Source organism: Echiichthys vipera (assembly GCF_963691815.1).
Source record: "Echiichthys vipera genome assembly, chromosome: 8".
NCBI classification, from domain to species: Eukaryota; Metazoa; Chordata; class Actinopteri; order Perciformes; family Trachinidae; genus Echiichthys; species Echiichthys vipera.
In genome coordinates this window covers 1131242-1157501 of record NC_139833.1, presented here as the reverse complement: position 1 = coordinate 1157501, position 26260 = coordinate 1131242, and the positions used below count along the sequence as shown (strand labels likewise).

Here is a 26260-nt window from a genome sequence, read left to right as displayed (position 1 = left end):
AGGTTTTGCATCTATTTTTAGTCATTTTGCATCTTTTGTGGTGGTTTTGCATCTATTTTTAGTCATTTTGCATCTTTTTGTGGTGGTTTTGCATCTATTTTTAGTCATTTTGCATCTTTTTGTGCTGGTTTTGCATCAGTTTTTAGTCATTTAGCATCTTTTTGTGATGGTTTTGCATCTATTTCTAGTCATTTTGCATCTTTTTGTGCTGGTTTTGAGTCATTTTACATCTTTTTGTGCTGGTTTTTAGTCATTTTGCATCTTTTTGTGGTGGTTTTGAGACACCTGCAGTGACTTCAACTGTCCAGCAGGGGCGCTGTTAGTGTCCTAGGCTGTTTCCGGTCTGACCCGGATTCACAACAACAACAGCTGTAACGGCTCCGGGCTGCTGCATTTAGTATTCACGGTAACGGTTCATTTACCGAAGCGGGGCGGTTTTTATAACGGGCCGTGTCCCGGAGCTGCCGACATGAACGGTTCCTCTCCGCTAACTGCCGTTAGCAGCCGTTAGCCTGCTGTTAGCCTGCTGTTAGCAGCCGTTAGCCAGCCTTTAGCCTGCTGTTAGCCTGCCGTTAGCAGCCGTTAGCCTGCTGTTAGCAGCCGTTAGCCTGCTGTTAGCAGCTGTTAGCTTGCCGTTAGCCTGCCGAATCACAACAACAACAACAACAACTGTCTTGTCAACAACAGCCGGTAACGTGACATTTTAATCCCTTTTAATCGTTTGACGCGGATATTAATGTTTTTATTTATTTTAAATCGTCGCTAGCGGAAGTAGTTTGTTTTGGGGTATTCAACGTTAAAGCTAATAACGGTTAGCGAGCTAGCATGCTAGCATGCTACATTAGCGCTGTCAGGGGCTGTTTGTGTTGTTGAGTCATGTGAGTCTGTTTCCTCCCTCTTCTCTTCACATTTATTATATTTATCATGTTTATCGTGTTTATTTCTCTTCCAGCTGTGGTGTAAAGTCACTTTTAACACGTTTGAGGCAAAGACAAGTTTATTCAAGCACCTTTCAACAACAAAGTGCTTCACAGAAAACATTAAAAACATATAAAATAACATTCAGGTACTTGAGTATTTACATGTTCTGTTACTGAGGAATATATTCTGCATTTATCAGACCGCTTCAGTTACGTTACAGATAAAAACATGAATAAAAATGTATAGAAATTAGGGTTACAAAGGGTTTATCACGATACGATTTTATACCGATTTCCTCTATTTTTAGTCATTTTGCATGTTTTTGTGCTGGTTTTGCATCTATTTTTAGTCATTTTGCATCTTTTTGTGATGGTTTTGCATCTATTTTGAGTCATTTTGCATCTTTTTGTGCTGGTTTTGCATCTATTTTTAGTCATTTAGCATGTTTTTGTGCTGGTTTTGCATCTATTTTTAGTCATTTTGCATCTTTTTGTGGTGGTTTTGCATCTATTTTTTGTCATTTTGCATCTTTTTGTGCTGGTTTTGCATCTTTTTTTAGTCATTTTGCATCTTTTTGTGCTGGTTTTGCATCTTTTTTTAGTCATTTTGCATCTTTTTGTGCTGGTGCTTTCATAAAACATTAAAAAACATTGGAAAGAAACACATAAAATGACATTTAGGTTCTTTAATATTTAAATGTTCTGCTACTTCACTCCTGAGTTATGACTTGATGTCTTCTTTGTATTCTGCGCTCAGTTATTTCACCTTTTACCTGCTCTGCTTGTTCTGTGGAGCTCTTTCCTGCTTATGTTGTTGTTCTTTATCTTGTTTATTTGTATTTATTTTTTCTCGAGTTAGTTCCAGTCACTAAAGCAGGTGGAAACAAGAGCACAACCACAACTGTATCAAGCTCCTGCATTGAAACGCTCCGATAATGATCTTTGCGTTGTTTTAACGGATCTTCATTGTCACTTCTCCGCAGACGTGTGTTGAGGCGTGATGGGGAACCAGCTGGCGGGGATCGCCCCCTCACAGATCCTGTCCGTGGACAGCTACTTCTCAGACATCCACGACCACGAGTACGATAAGAGCCTGGGCAGCACCCGCTTCTTCAAGGTGGCCCGAGCCAAACACCGGGAGGGCCTGGTGGTGGTCAAAGTCTTCGCCATCCAGGACCCGTCGCTGCCTCTGACCAGCTACAAGCAGGAGCTAGAGGAGCTGAAGATCCGACTGCACTCCTGCCAGAACTGCCTGCCCTTCCAGAAAACCTCCCTGACCGAGAAAGCCGCCATCTTGTTCCGTCAGTACGTCCGGGACAACCTGTACGACCGCATCAGCACCCGGCCCTTCCTCAACAACGTGGAGAAGCGCTGGCTGGCCTTCCAGATCCTCAACGCCGTCGACCAGGCGCACAAAGCCGGCGTCCGCCACGGCGACATCAAGACGGAGAACGTGATGGTGACCAGCTGGAACTGGGTGCTGCTCACCGACTTCGCCAGCTTCAAGCCCACGTACCTGCCAGAGGACAACCCGGCAGACTTCAACTACTTCTTCGACACGTCCAGGCGGAGAACGTGCTACATCGCTCCGGAGAGGTTCGTGGACGGAAGCATGTTCACCACAGAGAGCGACCAGAACACGCCGCTGGTGGACCTGACCAACAACAACCAGAGGAGCAGAGGGGAGCTCAAACAGGCCATGGACATCTTCTCCGCAGGTAGAGACTCACGGGAAACACGCAAGGATCTGCGTCAAAGCAGAAGCAACGTTCTCCAAAACATCTCTCAGATTTAAACAAAACAAATAATAATACAATTAATAGTGAAATCCAGTAGTTTAAAACACAACTATATTACACATTATATAGAAACACAGGGCCTCAGGAAATGTTCATTAGCTTAAGAAATATAAAAAGACGACATCACAGGAGGGCAAGTCTATAGAAATTAGTTTAAAAAAAGAAACTGATTTAGTCTCATCTCTGCGGGCAGGTCGTTCCAAAGCCACGGCTCGGTCACCTCCGGGTCTGAGTCCAAGATGAAACCGAGGTTTTTGGCCCTGGGGGCCGAGACTGATGAGGCTGGAGATGGCGTTTGACGGGTTAAACCGTATTATTTCAGATTTGGAGTTGTTCAGTTGGAGAAAGTTGTGGGCCGCCCAGAGTTTACTCCTGATCTGTTTCATTGCAGCTGCACAGATGTTCATTTAATGCTGTGAGACACTTTACAGCCCCACCGACGTGTTATCACCATGACAACTAACAACAATCACCCTTTTGTCAAATGACCACGGCAAACGACTCAGTGTCTTTAATATCCAATTTTTATTTTTATTAGGAGGGAAGGTACAGGACAGGATCCAATGTTGTCTTTACAGCGAGTGTCACATCACATCCGTATCTGAAATAATGAAACTATAAACACACTGATACGATGGAAACCCTGATACGACACGATGAGTGAAGAGCGAGACACACAGTCTGCCTCCTGGGATCTTTTCTTATTTTATATCTGTGGGAACGCGATCGGACAAACAAAGCATAAACAAATTAAAAAAAAGAATAATAAATAAGGAAGTATATGTGCACAAGTGTTTTTTAAGCTACAGGGTACAAACAGAAATACAAGGGAAGCCAAAAGACAGGAGAGGAGAAATAAAACAAATAAATAAATAAAAATAACGATAAGAAGAAAACAAAGAGAGAGGGTGGGGCTCCATCAAACAGGAGACTGAAGAGAGTGAAAGAACGTTAAAAAGTGAAGCCACTTGTTTAAATGAATCGCTGAACATCTGATCGTCTCCAGCTTTAGAGCAGACGTGGTGTCATTGAGAAGAAGATGGCGTGCTGCCCATAAGGAAGTCAAAGCTAAAATATGTGATTGGTTAGAGGTAAAGCAGTTGAACATGAGGGGAGACTTTTATGGACTTTGAACATATTAGTTATTCCCCCGTCTTTGTGTCTTCAGGCTGCGTGATCGCGGAGCTCTTCACCGAGGGCGTGCCTCTCTTCGATCTGTCCCAGCTGTTGGCGTATCGTAAAGGACACTTCCAGACGGAGCACGTCCTCATGAAGATCGAGGACCGCAGCATCCTGGAGCTGGTAACTATCACTGTGCCTCCGTCCCGTGCCCCGTGCTTTAGGGTCCTTGTCCCCCCTCCAGGCCCGTTTGTACTCACACTACCTGGGCCTCGGAGAATGCTTCTTGCTGCCTATACGTCATCACGCCGTAACACGTCACACGCATTGATGACGTCATGACGATGCGTGGCTTTGTTTCCAGATCTTTCCGTAGACCTCGGAGTTTTTGTGCGTCTTGTCGACTGTTTTTGAATCTTTTCATCGACCAAATCTGCAGTAAACACTCCACCTCCGCATCACACCAACGTGAACCTTTCACCGCCATTGTTTGAAATGTCCGCGCATGGTCCCTCCTTCTTTTTTCTACGTCCCAACAGGCGCACAGGAAATGACCTCAGAACCGCCGTAGGCCTCGTGCTCGTACACGTGCGCACGCTCGTGCTCGTACACGTGCAAACGTGCTTTACTAAAGCCCACCTCTCCCAAACGGGCCGTGGACGGCAAGCGTGCCGCTCCTAGACGCGGTACGGTTGCACTCACACTGGTCAAAGGAACCAGACTTTAGCTGTGAAATGTCCTGGGGCACGGCACAGAGGCACAGTGGGAGTGCGCCCTGTGGCCCACGGTGGTTCAGTCTGACGGGGCTTTACAGTCTGGGGTCCCGTCTCCTCTCAGGTGGCTCAGATGGTGCAGAGAGAGCCTGAGAAGCGTCTGACGGCGGAGGAGTATCTGAAGCAGCAGCGAGGGAAAGCCTTCCCCGACATCTTCTACACCTTCCTGCAGCCGTACATGGCTCAGTTCGCCAAAGAGACCTTCCAGTCCGCTGACGAGCGCGTGCTCGTCATCCGCAAAGACCTGGACAACATCCTGCTCAACCTGCGAGGAGGCGAGTACATCTCAGATCTGAGGCGTTGTCATGGTTACGCTGCATGAGCTGGTTTGAATTTCCTCTTTGATGACGTTTCATAAACTGTCAAACAACAACATCAGTGACGATCTGACACTTCCCCTGCAGGCTCCTCCTCCTCGTGGTCGGACGGCAGCGACGGCGTGCTGAGCTCCAGGGAGGAGCAGGGCCTCATGGTGCTGGTGTCCGTCATCACCTCCTGCCTGCAGACGCTGCACTCCTGCGACTCCAAGCTGGCAGCGCTGGAGCTCATCCTGCACCTGGCGCCGCGGCTCGCCGTCGACATCCTGCTGGACCGCATCACGCCCTACCTGCTGCACTTCAGCAATGACCCCGTGCCCCGCGTGCGCGCTCAGGCCGTGCGCACTCTGGCCAAAGTGCTGGCGCTGGTGAAGGAGGTGCCGAGGAACGACGTCAACATCTACCCGGAGTACATCCTGCCGGGCATCGCACACCTCGCCCAGGACGACGCCACCATCGTCAGGCTGGCGTACGCAGGTCAGCGGCTTTATAATGTAATATAATATATAATATAATAGTTGACAGGCGATGAGTCGAGGGAGTTTAACCTCCTCCTCGCCGGCCGTGATGCAGCGTTTTCGTCTTCCTCTCGTTGCAGAGAACATCGCCCATCTGGCCGAGAGCGCGCTGCGTTTCCTGGAGCTGGTTCAGGAAAACAACGTGAACATGGAGCAGGACCTGAGCGGCGAGGACGCCGAGGAAATACTTCACCCCAACGAGAACTACGACTCCGGTACGGACACGCACACACACACACACACACACGAGCCGCTCGCAGGCGCTCTTTATCTGCGCTGACCTCCGCGCCGTGTGTCCACAGAGCTGCAGGCGCTGCACGAGATGGTGCAGCAGAAGGTGGTGACGCTGCTCAGCGACTCGGAGAACATCGTCAAGCAGTCGCTGATGGAGAACGGCATCACGCGGCTCTGCGTCTTCTTCGGCCGGCAGAAAGCCAACGACGTGCTGCTGTCCCACATGATCACCTTCCTCAACGACAAGAACGACTGGCACCTGCGAGGAGCCTTCTTCGACAGCATCGTGGGTAAGAGGGAGGAGCGCTCGGCTGAACCCGCAGCCGCTCAGTGCACTTCCTGCTCACACACACACACACACACACACACACACACACACACACACACACACACACACACACACACACACACACACACACACACACACACACACACACACACACACACACACACACACACACACACACACAGTCAGCAGCTACAGAGGCAGACATGTTTGTACATCAGCGCTCATTTTAAAGTGTCTGAGAAACAAATGCTTTGATTCGTGTTCTTCCGTTTTAGACCCAAACACAGAGCGTTGTCTTGATGTCTGATATTTATTGTGACAACAATAATCTGCGGCCGACTTTCCAGGAAAAAATAAAACAAAACACAAACCAAAAATGTCATTACGTCACGTCTTAACAGTGGGATAGTGACGATGAACATGACAAGAGCAAGAGGCTCGCCTGCAGTTACATCTGACCGCCACAGAGGGTGCTAGAAACACCCCCTCTGAAATGTGACGGGTCATAAAGTTAAAGGGAGCCGTGTTTAGTTTCTCTCTCAGACGGGTGAGAGTTTCTCTGAGGTCAGAACTGATGATGATTAAGAACGCTGTCTCCGCTGTGTTGAAGGTGTGGCAGCGTACGTGGGCTGGCAGAGCTCGTCCATCCTGAAGCCTCTGCTGCAGCAGGGACTGAGCGACACCGAGGAGTTCGTCATCTACAAAGCTCTCAACTCTCTCACCTGCATGTGTCAGCTGGGTCTGCTGCAGAAGCCGCACATCTACGAGTTCGTCAGCGACATCGGTAACACGCCGCCCACCGCCGAGGATATATAAACATAAATCTGATGCTTTTTACTTTGAGATATTAAAGTGGAGGGTGTGTTTGTCCCCTGTGTGTTGCCGTAGCTCCGTTCCTGTGTCACCCAAACCTGTGGATCCGTTACGGAGCCGTGGGCTTCATCACCGTCATCGCGCAGCACCTGAACGTGGCCGACGTCTACTGCAAACTGATGCCCCACCTCAACCCCTTCATCAGCCAGCCCATCATCCAGGTGAGCGCTCCTCCTCCTCTTCATCCTCCTCCTCCTCTTCATCCTTTACCCCTTCATCAGCCAGCCCATCATCCAGGTGAGCGCTCCTCCTCCTCCTCCTCTTCTTCCTCCTCTTCTTCATCCTTAACTCCTTCATCAGCCAGCCCATCATCCAGGTGAGCGCTCCTCCTCTTCCTCCTCTTCTTCCTCCTCCTCTTCATCCTTAACTCCTTCATCCTCCACTTCCTCTTCCTCCTCTTCTTCCTCCTCCTCTTCATCCTCCCTCTCCACTTCCTTCTACTCTTCTTCCTTCTCCTCTTCTTCATCCTCCTCCTCTTCCTCCTCCTCCTCCCCCTCCTCATCCTCCTCCCCCCCCCCTCTTCATCCTCCTCTTCCTTATCCTCCTCCTCTTCCTCCCCATCATCTTTCTCCTCCTCCTCCTCCTCCTCTTCATCCTCCTCCCCCTCCTCTTCCTCCTCCACCTCCTCCTCCTCTTCCTCCTCCTCCTCCTCCTCCCCCTCCTCCCCCTCCTCCTCCCCCTCCTCCTCCTCTTCATCCTCTCCCCCTCCTCCTCCTCCCCCTCCTCCTCCCCCTCCTCCTCGCCCTCCTCCTCCTCCTCCTCCTCCCCCTCCTCCTCCTCTTCATCCTCTCCCCCTCCTCCTCCTCCCCCTCCCCCTCCTCCTCCTCCCCCTCCTCCTCCTCCTCCTCCTCCTCCTCTTCATCCTCTCCTCCTCCTCCTCCTCTACATCTTCCTCCTCCTCCTCTTCATCCCCCTTCTCCTCCTCTTCATCCTCCTCCTCCTCCTCCTCCTCTTCATCCTCTCCTCCTCCTCCTCCTCCTCCCCCTCCTCCTCCTCTTCCTCCTCCCCCCCCCCTCTTCATCCTCTCCTCCTCCTCCTCCCCCCCCCCCCCCCTCCTCCTCTTCATCCTCTCCTCCTCTTCCTCCTCAGATCGATAAGGAGCTGGTCCTGCTCAGTGTCCTGAAGGAGCCGGTGAGTCGCTCCATCTTCGACTACGCTCTGCGCTCCAAAGACATCTCCAGCCTGTTCCGTCACCTGCTGCTGCGGCAGAAGAAGCGCGCCGGATCGATCCCAGAATGTCCTGCTCCCGAGGACCCGGCCATCGCACAGCTGCTGAAGAAGCTGCTCTCACAGGTCAGAGTGCGGCGGCCATTTTAACCTTTGTCTCATATTCTGCACGGTTTCAGGAACAACATGGATATTTAGAATAAAATATAATTCTTAATAAATAAAAATAAAATAATAAAAATAAATTAAACTAAAGAGAGTTAGTAATGCGTAAGAATAAAGAGTTTAAAATAGAAATAAAAACAGAAAAATAAAATAAAAATAAGAGAGTTAGTAAAACATAAAATAAAAAGATTAAAAATAGAATTAAAAAATAGTAATATGTAAGAATAAAGAGGCTAAAATAGAAAAAAAACATAAATAAAAAAAAATAAAAAAGCAATAGTAATACATAAAATAAAGAGTTTTAAAATAGAAATAAAAGAGAGATTGTAAAACATAAGAATAAAAAGATTAAAAATAGAAATAAATATATAAAATAAAAGAGAGATGTCAGTAGTGATGATAAAAATCCAAGTAAATGTAAAAAAAAATTAAAAAAAGAATACATAAATAATTATTTCCGCTTATAACGGCTGTTTACCTGTGATCCTGTGGATGTGACAGTATTTTCTGTCGTCCTGTGATCCTGTGGCTCAGGTTCATAAAACATGAACGCTGCAGAACTTTAGATTATTTTCTATTAAAAAAAAACAACAAGTAAACTTTTGGTGCCTGATGGCGTCAGAGACGTGCAGATCCCAGCATTTCAGGCCGTGCACAACAACTGCAGCTGTGCAGGGAATGTAAAAAAGAAATAGATAACAGTATAAACAGTGTTTTCCAACTGCATCCACAGTCAGTTTGATTGTTTTGGTCGTTTTTTTTAACCCGTCACGCCAACGTTTGCACTGGAAGGTCGTGTTTGTGTCATCAGGGATTCAAAAGATGATAATCAGCGTTTAAAACCTGTTTTCAGGGACGTTAATGAGCAGCAGAGAAGAATGAAACGTGTTTAACTACATTTAAAAAGATCATGTTTTGTTATCGGGGATGAAAAAAGGACGGCGATCACTTTGAATCGTCTCAGACGTGATTTAAATCTGTGACTCTGTCACTGGCTGAGTTCACTGATGACGGATCACCTCAAAAACACGCAGAGCAGCACTTCCTGTTCCTGTCGACCCGACTCTCACATTAAGTTTCATCGGACAGAAGCCGGCGTGGAGGTTTAATGTTACGGCGTGGGAAAGTCTGTTCTTTATAAACACACGGACGCTTTGAAAGGTTAAAGGCTCAGTTCACACATTTATTTAAAACGTTTATTTGAGTTTTCTTTGTCAACACAGACACATTTGTTTACCAAAGGACACAAAACACACAGAATAAAGAAGTAAAAATGTGTGTGTGTGTGTGTGTGTGTGTGTGTGTGTGTGTGTGTGTGTGTGTGTGTGTGTGTGTGTGTGTGTGTGTGTGTGTGTGTGTGTGTGTGTGTGTGTGTGTGTGTGTGTGTGTGTGTGTGTGTGTGTGTGTGTGTGTGTGTGTGTGTGTGTGTGTGTGTGTGTGTGTGTGTGTGTGTGTGTGTGTGTGTGTGTGTGTGTGTGTGTGTGTGCTGTATATTTACATTCAACTGTACAGTTTCTGTGCCTAAACTGTGAAAAATAATAATAATAATTCACTAAAAACTCTAATTTAAGATAAGTTTCATGAGGGTTTTGAACCCGGGTCTCCTGTGGTTCATAACTCACCCACTCACTCAGAGTGTGAGGGGTCGGATCTGCTGTGAGGTCCAAATAGACATGAATCAAACACAGCATTGTGTTTGCATTAATGATTTTTGGTTATTGAGTTTCTTGAAGAAGCGTTTCAGACGGTGGAGGTGGAGAAGACGCGAGGAGGCGCTGATGAAAAGCCCCGTCTCTCTGTCGTCCTGTTGTTTAGTCACAGCTCTTACATCGTTCCTCTCTGACTCGCTGACAGCAACACTTAATACTGTAATCAAATCATATTCATGTTTATTATCGGGATCAAAGAAAACCACGTACGGTAGAAGAACGGGAGGCAGATGCAGGAAACGAGGCTCTCAGTGGCGTTCAGACATCTGTGTTCACTCCGTCCTGCTTCCTGTTGCAGGGGATGACCGAGGCAGAGGAGGACAAGCTGCTGGCGCTGAAAGACTTCATGCTCAAGTCCAACAAGGCCAAAGCCAACATGGGCGAGCAGAGTCACCTGGGAGAGGCGACCCAGACCGGCGTCATCGACCTGGCCACGCTCGGCATCACCGGCCGCCAGGTGGACCTGGTTAAACCCAAGGCTGAACCCGAGGACAAGAGAGGTGACGGCAGGTTCAGTACTTAAGGAGACCCGTTCTGCTCTGTTTCAGGTTTACATTCATGTTCAAAACACACTTTATCTTCCTCCTGCTGCTCACGGAGGACGCTCCTGTGTTCACCCTCTGACAGAGACGCTGTTTTTTTAGACTCCCTCCCTCCTGAAAAACTCAGTCTGCTCTGGTTTAGGGCCGTGACCTTTGACCTTTGCCCAAAAACCAAATTAGAAGTTAGTTTGTTTATTAATATTTGAATATTTATTAATATTTTGAGCATTAAATGCCTTCAGTCAGTCCTATATTGGTATAAAAATGAAGTTGTATATGTTCTTCTGTCCACCAGAGGGCAGTGTAGCAATTGTGGGGCGACTGTGGCTCAGTGGTAGAGTGGGTCGTCCTCCATTCGAGAGATCGAAATGTTGTTGGGCAAGACAATGAACCCCCAAATTGCTACCTGTGCTGCGCATGAGTGTGTAAATGTGGTGTAAATGGTTAGATTAGATGGTCTGTAGATGTCCTCCGCCATCTGTGTGAATGTCTGTGTGAACGGGTGAATGTGACAAGTGTGAAGCGCCTTTAGTGGTCAGAAGACTAGAAGGGCGCTTTATAAGTACAAGTCCATTTACCGCCGTGCTTTTCCTGGAGCAGATGACCTTATTTGAAAACCTGATGAGGTCAGACCGCCGAGAAAGTACAAAACGCTGTGTGAAAGGAGGCGTTGACACAGATCTGCTCATGGAGGGTTCGACCTGTTACCCATAAACACGTTTACCTCATTATTTGAAACTTTGTTAGCATGTTTAGCATCAACATCCGACATTATTAGAAGATATATATGACAGTAACTAGGGAAAAGCAGAATAGGACCACTTTAAGCTTTAAGCTCAAACCTACTGTACTCCCGGCATCCTCCGTTAGCATGTAGCTACATGTGGTAAACAGCAGCACGCTCTACCAGAGCTGTGCGTCGCTGTACTCAGCGTGCTTTCCCTGGAATAGATGCCCTTATTTTGAAAATCTGTTCAGGCCTGATGATGTCAGACCACCGAGAAAGTACAAAACACTGTCTGAAAGGAGGCGTTGGCACAGATCTGCTCATGGAGGGTTCGACCTGTTACCCATAAACACGTTTACCTCATGATTGGAGACTTTGGTCACGTTTAGTAGTAGGTCACCAAGTAGTTTTATTGTCGTTACATTGAGAGTCAGGCAACAATGTAAGTGAGGCGTAACAACAAAATAATATCAAATAATTAAAAGAACAATTAAGACGTAAAGACAAAAGCAATAAAGTGCTTTATGATGTACGAGACACGGTGAACAGCAGCAGGGAAAAGCATAAAGGCTCCACTTTAAACACCTTTATATAATCAAATCTAAGCATGGTGACCGTTCTGAGTCTGAGGGACTTTTATTTATTGTAAGTTCACTTCAAATATCGACGGAAGCAGAACGTATTAAACCCAGACGGACCTGCTTCCTCTCTGTCTCATGTTGAGATGTTTATTTACTTCCTCTGCAGCGTCTCTTTCATTACAATACAAATACTTTCCTCCATGTTGTCACCTCATGTTGCTGCGTCCTGCTGTTTTATCGCACGCTGAAACCCCGTCAACAAACGTCCTTCAGTTCACTTTCAAATCACTGACGGACGCTCCTGTGTTTAAGGGCCTTTAAGGGCGCCCTCCCACTGTGCCTCCGTCCCGTGCCCCGTGCTTTAGGGTCCTTGTCCCCCCCTCCAGGCCCGTTTGTACTCACACTACCTGGGCCTCGGAGAATGCTTCTTGCTGCCTATACGTCATCACGCCGTAACACGTCACACGCATTGATGACGTCATGGCGATGCGTGGCTTTGTTTCCAGATCTTTCCGTAGACCTCGGAGTTTTTGTGCGTCTTGTCGACTGTTTTTGAATCTTTTCATCGACCAAATCTGCAGTAAACACTCCACCTCCGCATCACACCAACGTGAACCTTTCACCGCCATTGTTTGAAATGTCCGCGCATGGTCCCTCCTTCTTTTTTCTACGTCCCAACAGGCGCACAGGAAATGACCTCAGAACCACCGTAGGCCTCGTGCTCGTACACGTGCGCACGCTCGTGCTCGTACACGTGCAAACGTGCTTTACTAAAGCCCACCTCTCCCAAACGGGCCGTGGACGGCAAGCGTCCCGCTCCTAGACGTGGTACGGTTGCACTCACACTGGTCAAAGGAACCAGACTTTAGCCGTGAAACATGCTCGGGCACGGGACGGAGGCACAGTGGGAGGGCGCCCTTAACCGCAGTGTTTTCAGTTTTTTTTAAAAAGTGCATGTAAACGCACTCGTAACACGTCACCACCGGCTCTGTGGTCCAGATGTTCCTCTGTAGTAAATCAGTGGCGTCTGCAGCCGAACACAGGCGGAGGAAACTCCTCTGTGACCTCATTAATCAGAGTCCTCACATCCACAGACGCTCCTCTGATCACACTCTGGCTTTGGATTCATGTTGAAAGGATCATTTTATCATTTACATCCGTCTCTAAACTCCCGTGTTTTGGGCTCTAGTTTAAAATATCTGTTGTTTTAACATTGTCTTATATTTGCACAGTTGTTTATAATGTCACTTCATCTGTAAACGAACACTCTGAGTGTGTTTCTAACTGTAAACACGCAGAAGACGAATTGTAGACGTGGGATTATTTCCTCTTCATGTTCATTACACTCTGTAAAATCCACATAAACGTAATGAGCACCAGCCGTGGGCGCCCCAGCGTCTGTGGAGCGCGTTGGTGGTGTGTTGTTTTGAACCTTAATGCACTCGTTAGTTAACTGTGACACATCCTGTTTTTGTTTACCTGCTGTTTTTCTTCTTCTCTGCAGCGAGGAAGCACACGAAGCAGGACTCCACCATGAACGAGGAGTGGAAGAGCATGTTTGGGTCCCAGGAGCCGGCCTCCGCTCAGCCCGCCACGGTAACAGGGTCACACCGTCACACCGTCACACCGTCACACAGTCACACGGTAACACTGTCACGCAGTCACAGCGTCACACAAACACACAATCACGCAGTCACACAGTCACTCCATAACACCGTTACTCCGTCACACAGTCACACGGTCACATGGTCACACAAACGCGGTCAAACTTTCACAGAATCACACAATAATACAATTATGCAGTCACACGGTCACACAATTACACCGTCACAGGCACTCCGTCACACTAACACGCAGTCATACAGTCACACGGTCAAACCTTCACACGGTCACAGCGTCACGGTCACAGCGTCACGGTCACAGCGTCACGGTCACACCGTCGAACAGTCACTCTGTCACACGTCACACCGCCACAGTCGCACAAACACACAAACACAGTCGCACCGTCACAGTCACACCTTTGAACACTCACTCTGTCACATAGACACACCGTTACAGTCACAACTTCACTATGTCACACCGTTTCCTACCCCTGTCCCGAGGCTTTAGACACATTCTCAGAAAAATCATAAACTTTATGAAAAACAAATTCAGTCAAAGCTTCGTCCTCTAAACCTTTAAAATCACATCAGGAGCACAAACCTTTAAAATCACATCAGGAGCACAAACCTTTAAAATCACATCAGGAGCACAAACCCTTAAAATCACATCAGGAGCACAAACCTTTAAAATCACATCAGGAGCACAAACCTTTAAAATCACACCAGGAGCACAAACCTTTAAAATCACATCAGGAGCACAAACCTTTAAAATCACATCAGGAGCACAAACCTTTAAAATCACATCAGGAGCACAAACCCTTAAAATCACATCAGGAGCACAAACCTTTAAAATCACATCAGGAGCACAAACCTTTAAAATCACACCAGGAGCACAAACCTTTAAAATCACATCAGGAGCACAAACCTTTAAAATCACATCAGGAGCACAAACCTTTGTAAACGACCTTTGGCGTAAATCAGGAAAGAAAGGGCGTCGCACAGTCACCCTGTATCAAATACAGGGAGTCCCAACAAATCTATACACACTTTAAACAATTGTTAAGGAGGCGTTTATTAAAATTAAGTTAATTTTCAAAATGTATTAAAATTTACAAACATCATTTTAATGATCTCACACTGACGCCACGCACTGGAGTCACACACGTCACCGAACGATCCCCTCGGTGTTTCCTGTTCCTGTTCATAGCGTGGACTCTGTCTTTTAGTTCTGCCGTAATATTTTAATATAAAAACACAGTTCCAGCTGCTAAAGTGTGTGTATGCGTTTGTTTGGGACACCCTGTGTTTAAGTTCTGTGAATCATGATTGTGTCTGGAGTCTTACGTTTGTTGAGTTTTGATCGTAAACAAAGAACGAACTGTGGGTCAGAAGTCACTTAAATGATAAAAAGTGCAGATTTAAAGGAGCTGCTGTGTTCCTGCAGGCTGCCGACGGGCCGGCGAGTCAGATCAGGAAGAACGCCTCGACCCCGGCGCTGCCCGTGCTGCAGTCGGTGGCGAGCGGCCCGGCCTACCAGCGCCGCATCAACACCTGCAAGACGGAGCTGCAGCAGCTGGTGCAGCAGAAGAGGGAGCAGTGCAGCGCCGAGCGCATGGCCAAGCAGATGATGGAGAGCGCCGAGTGGGAGAGCCGCCCTCCTCCGCCCGGTAACACACACACACACACACACACACACACACACACACACACACACACACACACACACACACACACACACACACACACACACACACACACACACACACACACATACACACACACACACACGTGTGTTCTGCGGCCGTGTGACGGCGTGTCGACCGTAACCGTCTGCGGTAAAGCGGTGAAAGTGTTGTGAACTCTGTCTCTCTAACGTGTGTCTCAGGGTGGCACCCTAAAGGGCTGCTGGTCGCTCACCTCCACGAACACAAAGCCGCCGTGAACCGCATCAGAGTCTCGGACGAACACTCCATCTTCGCCACGGCGTCCAACGACGGCACGGTCAAAGTGTGGGACAGTCAGAAGATGGAGGGAAAGACCACGACCACCAGGTGAGTCCTGAGACCACACGGGACCGACGCCACACCTGAGCTGAGCTAACGCGCCGCCGCGTCTCCTCCTGCAGGTCCGTGCTGACGTACTCTCGTATCGGCGGCCACGTGAAGACGCTGACCTTCTGTCAGGGCTCGCATTACTTGGCCGTGGCCTCGGATAACGGATCCATCCAGCTGCTCGCCGTCGAGGCCAACAAACCCCCCAAGTCCCCTAAAGTCCAGCCCTTTCAGACCAGGTAAGACACGCACGCACACACACACACACGCACACAGAGACACACACACACACACACACACACACAGACACACATGCACACAGACACACACAGAGACACACACACGCACACGGACGCACGCATGCACGCACACACACACGCACACACAGAGAGACACACACACATGCACGCACACACACACACACACACACACACACACACACACACACACACACACACACACTGATTGCGGCCTCTCTCACCTCCCTACGCGCTCTCTCTCTCAGGTCTCTGGACCTGCAGGAGGACGGCTGCGCGGTCGACATCCACCATTTTAACTCTGGCGCCCAGTCGGTGCTGGCGTACGCCACCGTCAACGGCTCGCTGGTCGGCTGGGACCTCCGCTCCAACTCCAACGCCTGGACGCTCCGCCACGACCTCCGCCTCGGACTCATCACCTCCTTCACCGTCGACATGCACCAGTGCTGGCTCTGCCTAGGTGTGTGTGTGTGTGTGTGTGTGTGTGTGTGTGTGTGTGTGTGTGTGTGTGTGTGTGTGTGTGTGTGTGTGTGTGTGTGTGTGTGTGTGTGTGTGTGTGTGTGTGTGTGTGTGTGTGTGTGTGTGTGTGTGTGTGTGTGTGTGTGTGTGTGTGTGTGTGTGTGTGTGTGTGTGTGTGTGTGTGTCCTGGAATACTAATAGGTCAGTGAAGGTCAGTGAAGGTCAGTGCAGGTCAGTGAAGGTCAGTGAAGGTCAGTGCGGGTCGGTGAAGGTCAGTGAAGGTCAGTGCAGGTCAGTGCAGGTCAGTGAAGGTCAGTGCGGGTCAGTGCAGGTCAGTGCAGGTCGGTGAAGGTCAGTGAAGGTCAGTGAAGGTCAGTGCGGGTCAGTGCAGGTCAGTGAAGGTCAGTGCGGGTCAGTGCAGGTCAGTGCAGGTCAGTGAAGGTCAGTGCGGGTCAGTGCGGGTCGGTGAAGGTCAGTGAAGGTCAGTGCAGGTCAGTGAAGGTCAGTGAAGGTCAGTGCGGGTCGGTGAAGGTCAGTGAAGGTCAGTGAAGGTCAGTGCAGGTCAGTGAAGGTCAGTGCAGGTCAGTGCAGGTCAGTGAAGGTCAGTGCAGGTCAGTGAATGTCACTGAAGGTCAGTGCAGGTCAGTGAAGGTCAGTGAAGGTCATTGCAGGTCAGTGAAGGTCAGTGCAGGTCAGTGCAGGTCAGTGAATGTCACTGAAGGTCAGTGGACGTCAGTGAAGGTCAGTGAAGGTCATGACGTGCTCCAGTATTTCCTGACTTCCTGTTTCCTCCTCAGGTACGAGTAGCGGCACCATGGCCTGCTGGGATATGCGGTTCCAGCTCCCGATCTCAAACCACTCCCACCCCGCCAGAGCACGAATCCGACGCCTGCTGATGCATCCGCTGTACCAGTCGTCCGTCATCGCAGGTGAGACGAGCTCAGAGACACGGGACTCGGGCCGACGATATCAGAACGCGTTACACCGTGTCCTAACAGCACGCAGGCGTCAGACTGTCGCCGCACATCACAAAGTATCCGACGCTGTTCATCCACAGGGCCGCCGTTAGTATGTTGTTCGATTATGTGACGTCAGGGAAACAGGAGACACGTTTTGTATTGTGGCGTCTGCTGGAGATAATGATTGTTAATGGTGACAGTCTCCAGTGCAGCAGAGATGGAGACGTTCAGCTCCGTGGCGATCTCCCTCCAAGCAGCTGCCCCCTACTTTAAGCTTTGGCAGTGAAATGAGACGGTGACCTACAGAGAACTCCACTGTTTAACTTCATGAATCAGCTTTTCTTCTTCCACCGCGGCACTTTCAACGCGTGCAACAAGGATCAAATAGAAACCGTGTGCAGTCCCAAACGTGGCTCTCGGCCCGTAAGGACGATCCAATAGGAAATGTGTCCAAACTGTTGAGACAGAAGCTGATGGTGTGTGTGTGTGTGTGTGTGTGTGTGTGTGTGTGTGTGTGTGTGTGTGTGTGTGTGTGTGTGTGTGTGTGTGTGTGTGTGTGTGTGTGTGTGTGTGTGTGTGTGTGTGTGTGTGTGTGTGTGTGTGTGTGTGTGTGTGTGTGTGTGTGTGTGTGTGTGTGTGTGTGTGTGTGTGTGTGTGTGTGTGTGTGTGTGTGTGTGTGTGTGTGTGTCTCTCTCTCTGTGTGTGTGTGTGTGTGTCTCTCTCTGTGTGTGTGTGTGTGTCTCTCTCTCTCTGTGTCTGTGTGTGTGTGTCTCTCTCTCTCTCTCTCTCTGTGTGTGTGTGTGTGTGTCTCTCTCTCTCTCTCTCTCTGTGTGTGTGTGTGTGTGTCTCTCTCTCTCTCTCTCTCTGTGTGTGTGTGTGTGTGTCTCTCTCTCTCTCTCTCTCTGTGTCTGTGTGTGTGTGTCTCTCTCTCTCTCTCTCTCTCTGTGTCTGTGTGTGTGTGTGTCTCTCTCTCTCTCTCTCTCTCTCTCTGTGTCTGTGTGTGTGTCTCTCTCTCTCTCTCTCTCTCTCTGTGTGTGTGTGTGTGTGTGTGTGTGTGTGTGTCTGCAGCTGTCCAGGGGAATAATGAAGTGTCCATGTGGGACATGGAGACGGGGGATCGTAAGTTCACCCTGTGGGCGAGCTCTGCTCCTCCTCTGTCAGAGATGCAGGTGAGTGTCTCTGTGAACACTGTTCAACATTAACACACTAACCTCAGCTGCTGCTCCTGAAACCAGGGTTTTCTGTGAGCGGAGTCACGGGTGAACGTTTCATCAGGGCGCCCTCCCACTGTTCCTCCGTACGCCCTAAGAGTGTGTTTGTCTTGCAGCCGTCTCCTCACAGCGTTCACGGGATCTACTGCAGTCCTGCTGACGGGAACCCACTGCTGCTGACCGCTGGGTCCGACATGAGGATCAGGTCTGAGCACAACCCCCCCAGAAGCCCGTGTGTTTGAATCCCGTGTGTTTGAAGCTTGTGTGTTTGAAGCCCGTGTGTTTAAAGCCCGTGTTTTTGATACCCGTGTGTTTGAAGCCCGTGTGTTTGAATCCCGTGTGTTTGAAGCCCGTGTGTTTGAAGCCCGTGTTTTTGATACCCGTGTGTTTGAAGCCCGTGTGTTTGAAGCCCGTGTGTTTGAAGCCCGTGTGTTTGAAGCCCGTGTGTTTGTCGGTGTTCAGGTTCTGGGACCTGGCGTACCCTGAGCGGTCGTACATCGTGGCGGGAGGAGCCAACGACTCGCTGCACTGTCCGTCCGTCCTCTACAGCAGGAAGATCATCGAAGGGACTGAAGTCGTACAGGTGGGTACACACACACACACACACACACACACACACACACACACACACACACACACACACACAGGAACTTGCACCCTTTTTTATGTTCATTTTTCATCGTTTTTTTCCAAATGTTGTGTCCGTTTCATCAGGAGATCCACAGCAAACAGAAGAGCGGCGTGGTGGAGGACTCGCCTCGCCGCGGCCCAGAGTCGCTCCCCGTGGGACACCATGACATCATCACCGACATCGCCACTTTTCAGACGACGCAGGGCTTCATCGTCACCTCGTCCAGAGACGGCATCGTCAAGGTCTGGAAGTGATGAGACGCCAGCGCCAGGCCCCCAGTACACACACACGCACACGCACACACACACACACACACACACACACTCACACTCACACACACACGCACACACACACACGCCCACACACACACACACGCACTCTTGTCTCTCTTTAAGGAACTTCCGAGCGTTCCTGGTTTTCCATCCCGACATTTCACTGATGATTATTTTACGTCGTTTCTTTTCCCGTCAAATCGAAACAGGCGTCACTTTGTTCACGGAGCGCTCGTGTTTCCGGTTCGACCTCCGGATGAAAACGACGTTTGTGACGTTTTGAGTTCGTTTAATGATTCAAACCAAAGTCTCTCGTCTGATCTTTGCGTTTGAACCGTTCACTTCATCTCCGTGGACTCGCCGCGTGTGTGTGTGTTAACCCTCCGCTGCACTGGGACTCCCCTCGATCTCTCCTCACTGTCAACACGTCCAGGACCGCACTTCCTGTCCCTTCACAGTAAAAGCTCCTAATGTCCGCTTCCCCTCATCAAACTCACTTTAACACAATAATCAGACGCGTAAATGTTCGTTCATCTTCATCCTCTTGTCCCTGTCGGGGTCACCGGGGGCTGGAGCCGATCCCAGCTGACATCGGGCGTGAGGCGGGGTCCACCCTGGACAGGACGCCAGTCTATCACAGGACACATAGAGACGAACAGAGACAGACAACCATTCACACCTACGGGTGATTTAGAGTCATCAATGAACCGAACACCTGCACGTCTTTGGACTGTGGGAGGAAACCGGAGAACCCGGAGAAAACCCACGCAGACACGGGGACAACATGCAAACTCCACACAGAAGGGCCCCAGCTGGGATTCAAACCAGGAACCCTCTCGTTGTGAGGTGATAGTAAACGTTGACACGCAAACGTTGTTGTTCATAACTCACACTTCACTCGTAGAACCTCAGAAGTGTGTGAATTCATTCTTCTCGCTCTTTTTTGGCGATCGCCCAGAAAAAAAGCACCGCGGAAAGTCGGGAAACGCACCAAACGTCCTGATGGAGCGGGCGGCGTCTGCGTGGAGACGTCCGTTGAATCATTTAACGTTCTGGCGTCACGGCGACCTTCATCCACCGCAGCGTCGCAGGTTCTTCTTCTCTGGTCGTGTTGTTGACGGCGCCTTAATTCGGCGGCTCGTGACGTTTGTTGTTGTGATGTTTTTGAAACGAAGTTCGTCACTGAGGGAAAAACTCTCCGAACACGAAGACGCTCGTTAAACGCCCGCGTTTGAATCATCACGGTCGAATCAAACAGTCAGAGAGGAAACACGTTTAACATCAAAACTGGAGAAAAATTAACGTATTTAAAAACAAACTCCTGTAATTAAAGATTTGAAATCATGTTTTTAGTCAAACTGCGGCACTTTCTCTCCGTACGAGTTTATTATTATTATTATTTTTCACAATAAGAGTAAAAATGCTTGAATCTTAAATCTGATTTTTGTTTTTAACATTAAATGTTTCTTTTGTAAAAACGTTATTTCAAAGTTTGTTTCTGCAGAAAAATGTGATTTTTCTTTCCGTGTTTGTCTGAAGAATAAAATCTTCTGTTACTGAACGAACCTTTTATTAAGTCTCATAATTCCAGTTTAAAGTTATTTTATTATTATTTATTCTTCCTCCTGGTTTGTTTTTAATTATCAGAAACTGTATTTATGACGATTATCTCCTTTAATTAAATTAATTAGTTTCATTATTGATTCAAATTCATCTTTAATGTCGTGAAACATAAAATAATTTAAATATTTAAACTTTAAATTAAACAAAAAAAGTTTACAATGAATTTCTGACTAAAGTTTCAACAACAGTCTCCTGCTGATTAAGCTTCTTTAATCATTTTGCATCTTTTTTATTAATCTTTTATAATAATAATCATAATAATTAATCATAATTATATCATTTTAATGTAAAATCAAACAAAAACACTCAACTTTGAACGTTTCCTCTGAAATTCACAAAAATAAAGCAACAAAAATGGAATCAAACCGTTTTTAGACCTTTTCACAGCTGCAGGTAATTTAATACATCTTTATTAATGACAATAAATCAGAAGATCAAAGATTAATAATAATGATAATAAAGTGTTTAAGTTCATATTTGAGGTGTTTCACTTGATCCTGTTTATAATAACAATAACAACATCAAAGCGTTTCCTCTGTAAACAAACAAACAACAGGAAGTGTTTTAAAGTCTTTATTGTTTTTTATTCATGAAGCACCACGGGGCGGTTCTTAACCACAGACGACCACGACCACAACGACCACTATGACCACAGACGACCAAGACCACGATGACCACGACGACCACGACCACGATGACCACAGACGACCAAGACCACAACGACCCTGACGACCACGACCACAACGACCCAGACCACGACCACGACGCTGACACGTGTTTACGTTTGAATAAAACAGAAACAAACACAAACAACAGGAAGTGTTTTAAAGTCTTTATTGTTTTTTATTCATGAAGCACCACGGGGCGACCACGACCACAGACGACCACGATGACCACAGACGACCACGACAACAACAGACCGCCACAGACGACCAAGACGACGACGCTGACACGTGTTTACGTTTGAATAAAACAGAAACAAACAGAAACAAACAACAGGAAGTGTTTTAAAGTCTTTATTGTTTTTTATTCATGAAGCACCACGGGGCGGTTCTTAACCACAGATGACCACGACCATGATGACCACGACCACGACCTTAACGACCACGACCACAACGACCCAGACCACGACCACAACGCTGACACGTGTTTACGTTTGAGTAAAACAGAAACAAACAAACAACAGGAAGTGTTTTAAAGTCTTTGTTTTTTATTCATGAAGCACCACGGGGCGGTTCTTAACCACAGACGACCACGAACACGATGACCACGACGACCACCACAACAACAGACCGCCACAGACGACCACGACCACGACCACGACCACAGACGGCCAAGACGACGACGCTGACACGTGTTTACGTTTGAATAAAACAGAAAACACTTTAACACACAAACACAAAAGTCCTCTGACTCTCAGCGTTTGGTCCCAGACGCCTCTGACGTCACTTCCTCTTCCCTTTGTTTGTTTGTTTGTTTATGAAACGTTTGTGTTTCACAGCAGGACGAGTCACGTGGTCACGAGTCCGACGGGCGACGGTCAGTGAACGCCTCAGGTCCAAACTCTGAAGTTTCAAACAGTGACTCAAAGTTTATTTGATCTTAAAGTCTCTTTTTTTTTTATCTCAGTCGTCAGATTTCAGATTTCTGCTCCGGTGAAAGTAGAAACTACGGAGGCCCTGAAGTTCAAACCGCAACAGCAAAACAACAACAGAGAAACGTTTGATGTTGTTTTCCTATTTGTTGTCTTTATAATGTGTGTTTTTATGATTTGTCATTGTGTTTTTGATGGTTTCCAACTTGTCGTTATGTTTGTTATTGTCATCGTTTCCTGTTTGTTGTTGTGTTTCTATGGTTTGTTGTCGTGTTTACCTTTGATCTGTTTTGCACTTCAGAGCCGTCGTAAGAAACTGAAGCGTTCTGGTTTTCTGTTTGTAGTCCGAGTCGTATCGACCAATCACGTGTGAGCGCGCTCTGTTGCCATGCAGAAGAAGAAGAACGAGGAAGAGGAGCACGTCGGCCAAAGTCTCGGTGTGTGTCGTGCGTGTCGTGTGTGTTGTGCGTGTCGTGAGAGTGTTGTGTGTGTCGTGCGTGTCGTGAGTGTGTCGTGTGTGTCGTGTGTGTCGTGAGTGTCGTGTGTGTCGTGAGAGTGTCGTGTGTGTCGTGTGTGTCGTGTGTGTCGTGTGTGTCGTGTGTGTCGTGAGTGTCGTGTGTCGTGTGTGTCGTGTGTGTCGTGAGAGTGTCGTGAGTGTTGTGTGTGTCGTGAGTGTCGTGAGTGTCGTATGTGTCGTACGTGTCGTGAGAGTGTCGTGAGTGTTGTGAGTGTCGTGTGTGTCGTGAGTGTCGTGAGTGTTGTGAGTGTCGTGTGTGTCGTGAGTGTCGTGAGTGTCGTGTGTGTCGTGAGCGTCGTGAGCGTCGTGAGTGTTGTGAGTGTGTCGTGTGTGTCGTACGTGTCGTGAGTGTGTCGTGAGTGTCGTACGTGTCGTGAGTGTCGTACGTGTCGTGAGTGTGTCGTACGTGTCGTGAGTGTGTCGTGAGTGTCGTACGTGTCGTGAGTGTGTCGTACGTGTCGTAGTGTCGTACGTGTCGTGAGTGTCGTACGTGTTGCGAGTGTCGTGTGTGTCGTGAGTGTGTCGTACGTGCCGTGCGTGTTGTGTGTGTCGTGCGTGTCGTGAGAGTGTCGTGTGTGTCGTGCGTGTGTCGTGTGTGTCGTGTGTGTCGTGTGTGTCGTGTGTGTCGTGTGTGTCGTGAGTGTCGTGTGTGACGTGCGTGTCGTGCGTGTCGTGCGTGTCGTGTGTGTCGTGAGTGTCGTGTGTGTCGTGAGTGTCGTGCGTGTCGTGAGCGTAGTGTGTGTCGTGTGTGACGTGCGTGTCGTGGTCAGCGCGGTGTGGCGGCGGTCTCTGCTCTCTGCGGCCTGAGGGACTCGGATAAACCGGCAGCAGAGCCGAGTCGGTTAAATCCCGAGGATCATGAAAAACACTTTAATTCTTTAATTCACAGAAACTTTGGGACGATCGAACGTTTCAGTCGAACGCGTTTGTTTACAAACATTTATGATTTTTCCTTCGTTTCGAGTCTCAAACGAGTTTAAAAAGCGTCTGAGGTGAAGAAAACAAACTAAATGAGTTTTTCTGTCGTCAGCAGTTTAAAAGTTTGATTTAATGCAAAAATAAAAAAACACGCGCGAGTTCAAGGAAACGCCCGAAGGCGACGCTGCTCCCGACCAATCACAGGCCCTCAACCCTCCATGACATCGTCTTTGTGGCGTTTCCTTGGAGACGCGCGTGTCCTCTCGTACAGCGGTTACTTCTTCTTCTCCTCCTCCTTCTTCTTCTTCTCTCCTCCTTCTCTCCGTCCTCACCGACTCTTGGTCAGGCACAGGCTCTCGCACTCGTCCTGCGTCTTGAAGCGGTTCCCGTTGCCGCCGCAGCCTCCGAACCAGAAGCGCGAGCACTCGCCCTGCTCCGTGTCGAAGAACCACGCCATGGTGTAGTTCTGGCAGCGCCCCTGGTCCTGACGCAGGAAGCAGCTCTCTGCAGGAGGACGGGACAGAGGGGCGTTATGTATGTGACTCTTCAACACGCTTTGTTTTTCAGACGCACTTTTCAAACACTTTTCAACTAATGACGCCACGGCTGCTTTAAACAGACTCTTCTTTAGCTGATTTCAGCATTTTTAGGGCATTTTTGGACATTTTTTGACTTTTCAACACACTTTTCTATGACTTTTTTCTTTTTTCAGCTTATTTTTTGGACACTTTTATGACTTTTCCTGACTTTTATCAACAAATGATGCCACGTCTGCTTTACACAGACTCTCCTTTCACTGATTTTAGCATTTTTTTTAACATTTCTTGACATTTTTTTAACCCTATTTTCATACTAAACTATGACTTTCTTTTTTTTAAGCTTATTTTTTTAGACATTTTTTGACTCTCTAAACATACTTTTACTTTTACTTTCTTTTGGAAGCACTTTTCTCTGACTTTTTGGTGGAAAAAAGTCTGATTTAAGCATTTTTTTGACATATTTTGATATATTTCTACCCATTTTTACAGGGGTCTTATTTTTTCGACACACTTTTCTATGACTTTGGTTTTTTGAACGCACTTTTCTGACACTTTTATCAACAAATGATGCCACGGCTGCTTTAAACAGGCTCTCCTTCGACTGATTTAAGCACTTTTGACTATTTCGACATACTATATACTTGGTTTATGTTTTTGGACACACTTTTGATGGAAAAAAAAGTCTGTTTTAAGATTTGTTTGGACATATTTTGATATTTCTCGACTTTTCAACCCTTTTTTTCAGCGGCTTTTGACTTGTTGATGTAAAGAAGTGGAGATGTTGTTCTTAGTTCTATGAAATAACTGATTGTAATAATAGTTTTGTTTTTCACTGTGAGAGCAAAACAAATGATGCCACGGCTGCTTTACACAGGCTCTCATGTGACTTTTTTGGGACATTTTGACTTTTTCAACCCTTACTTTCAGGGGTTTATGTTTTTTGGACACACTCTTCTGACTTTTTGATGAAAAAAAAGTCTGTTTTAAGATTTGTTTGGACATTTATTTTAATTCTTTTAAACTTGCCTGACATACCAAACTATAACCTTGGACACGTGTCTCACTGACTCACTGTCTCAGTGTCTCACTGACTCAGTCAGAATTGTCTCAGACACAAACCGAGTCTGCTCCGTATTGAAGCATCAACCGTTTTTACCTTTGGTGGCGAAGCCGGCGAGCTCCGGCGTCGGCAGGATGTTCGGATCTGAGGGACGACACCAAACCACAAACTTCAGGTAAAGAACCAAAGTTAGCACGTTAGCACGTTAGCAGCTTCACTCAGGTTCAGTCAGTGTCTACGTGCATGAGTTCAGATGGGAAAAGCTTTTTTACAGAACGTAACAGGCAGAACATTTGTGTTTATTCTTTATTTAACACATTGTGTACTAATGTTAAATATTCTTTATTTAAGTTATCAGTTCAAAAAACACAAAGTAAAGACCTGTTTTCATTGGCTGTCGTGTTCGTAATCTGTTACTTTCCCTCAAAAATCAATATAAGTCTCAAAAATCCCAAATGTACCGTATTTACCACACATAAGGCGCAGAGAACAGACGCTACAGTGTTCTGGTTTGAACTCTTTAGAAAAGTACAAAATAAAGTCGTGGATCTACTTTCTTTACCTTCCTCCGTGTCGTCATGACGAGGAACGAGAGACGAGAGATTAAAGTTAGTAACAAATGTTAAAATCAAACAACATTCAACATCCACGTGAGGTCAGTCAGTGCGTTTACATGCAGTTTAAAGAACCCCTGAAAACACCGCGGTTAAGGGCGCACTCCCACTGTGCCTCCGTCCCGTGCCCCAGCACGTGTCACGGCTAAAGTCTGGTTCCTTTGACCAGTGTGAGTGCAACCGTACCACGTCTAGGAGCGGCACGCTTGCCGTCCACGGCC

The 26260-nt window shown here is 47.7% G+C and overlaps 2 protein-coding genes across 2 annotated transcripts in view; one reads left to right on the top strand and one right to left on the bottom strand.

The window, feature by feature from the left end:
- Nucleotides 1-376: 376 nt before the first annotated feature.
- On the top strand, nt 377-20735 carry pik3r4 (phosphoinositide-3-kinase, regulatory subunit 4). Its single transcript, XM_083918719.1, has 21 exons — nt 377-690; nt 1904-2638; nt 3888-4021; nt 4676-4886; nt 5016-5405; nt 5527-5661; nt 5749-5970; nt 6580-6753; nt 6858-7003; nt 7932-8135; nt 10182-10383; nt 13238-13329; nt 14779-15001; nt 15220-15385; nt 15460-15624; nt 15891-16102; nt 16899-17030; nt 18129-18229; nt 18388-18476; nt 18734-18854; nt 18986-20735. Exons 2-21 carry the CDS (start codon nt 1921-1923, stop codon nt 19154-19156), a joined length of 4008 nt encoding a protein of 1335 aa, XP_083774845.1. The 5' UTR covers nt 377-690; nt 1904-1920; the 3' UTR covers nt 19157-20735.
- A 2268-nt stretch (nt 20736-23003) lies between these two features.
- Nucleotides 23004-26260, bottom strand: part of col6a4a (collagen, type VI, alpha 4a) — a 75582-nt gene continuing 72325 nt past the window's right edge. Inside the window, exons 41-42 of the mRNA XM_083918720.1 lie at nt 25522-25569; nt 23004-24330 (exon numbers count right to left, since the gene is read on the bottom strand). Coding sequence (XP_083774846.1) covers nt 24155-24330; nt 25522-25569 — 224 coding nt within the window. The 3' untranslated portion in view covers nt 23004-24154. The remainder of the gene's footprint in view (nt 24331-25521; nt 25570-26260) is intronic.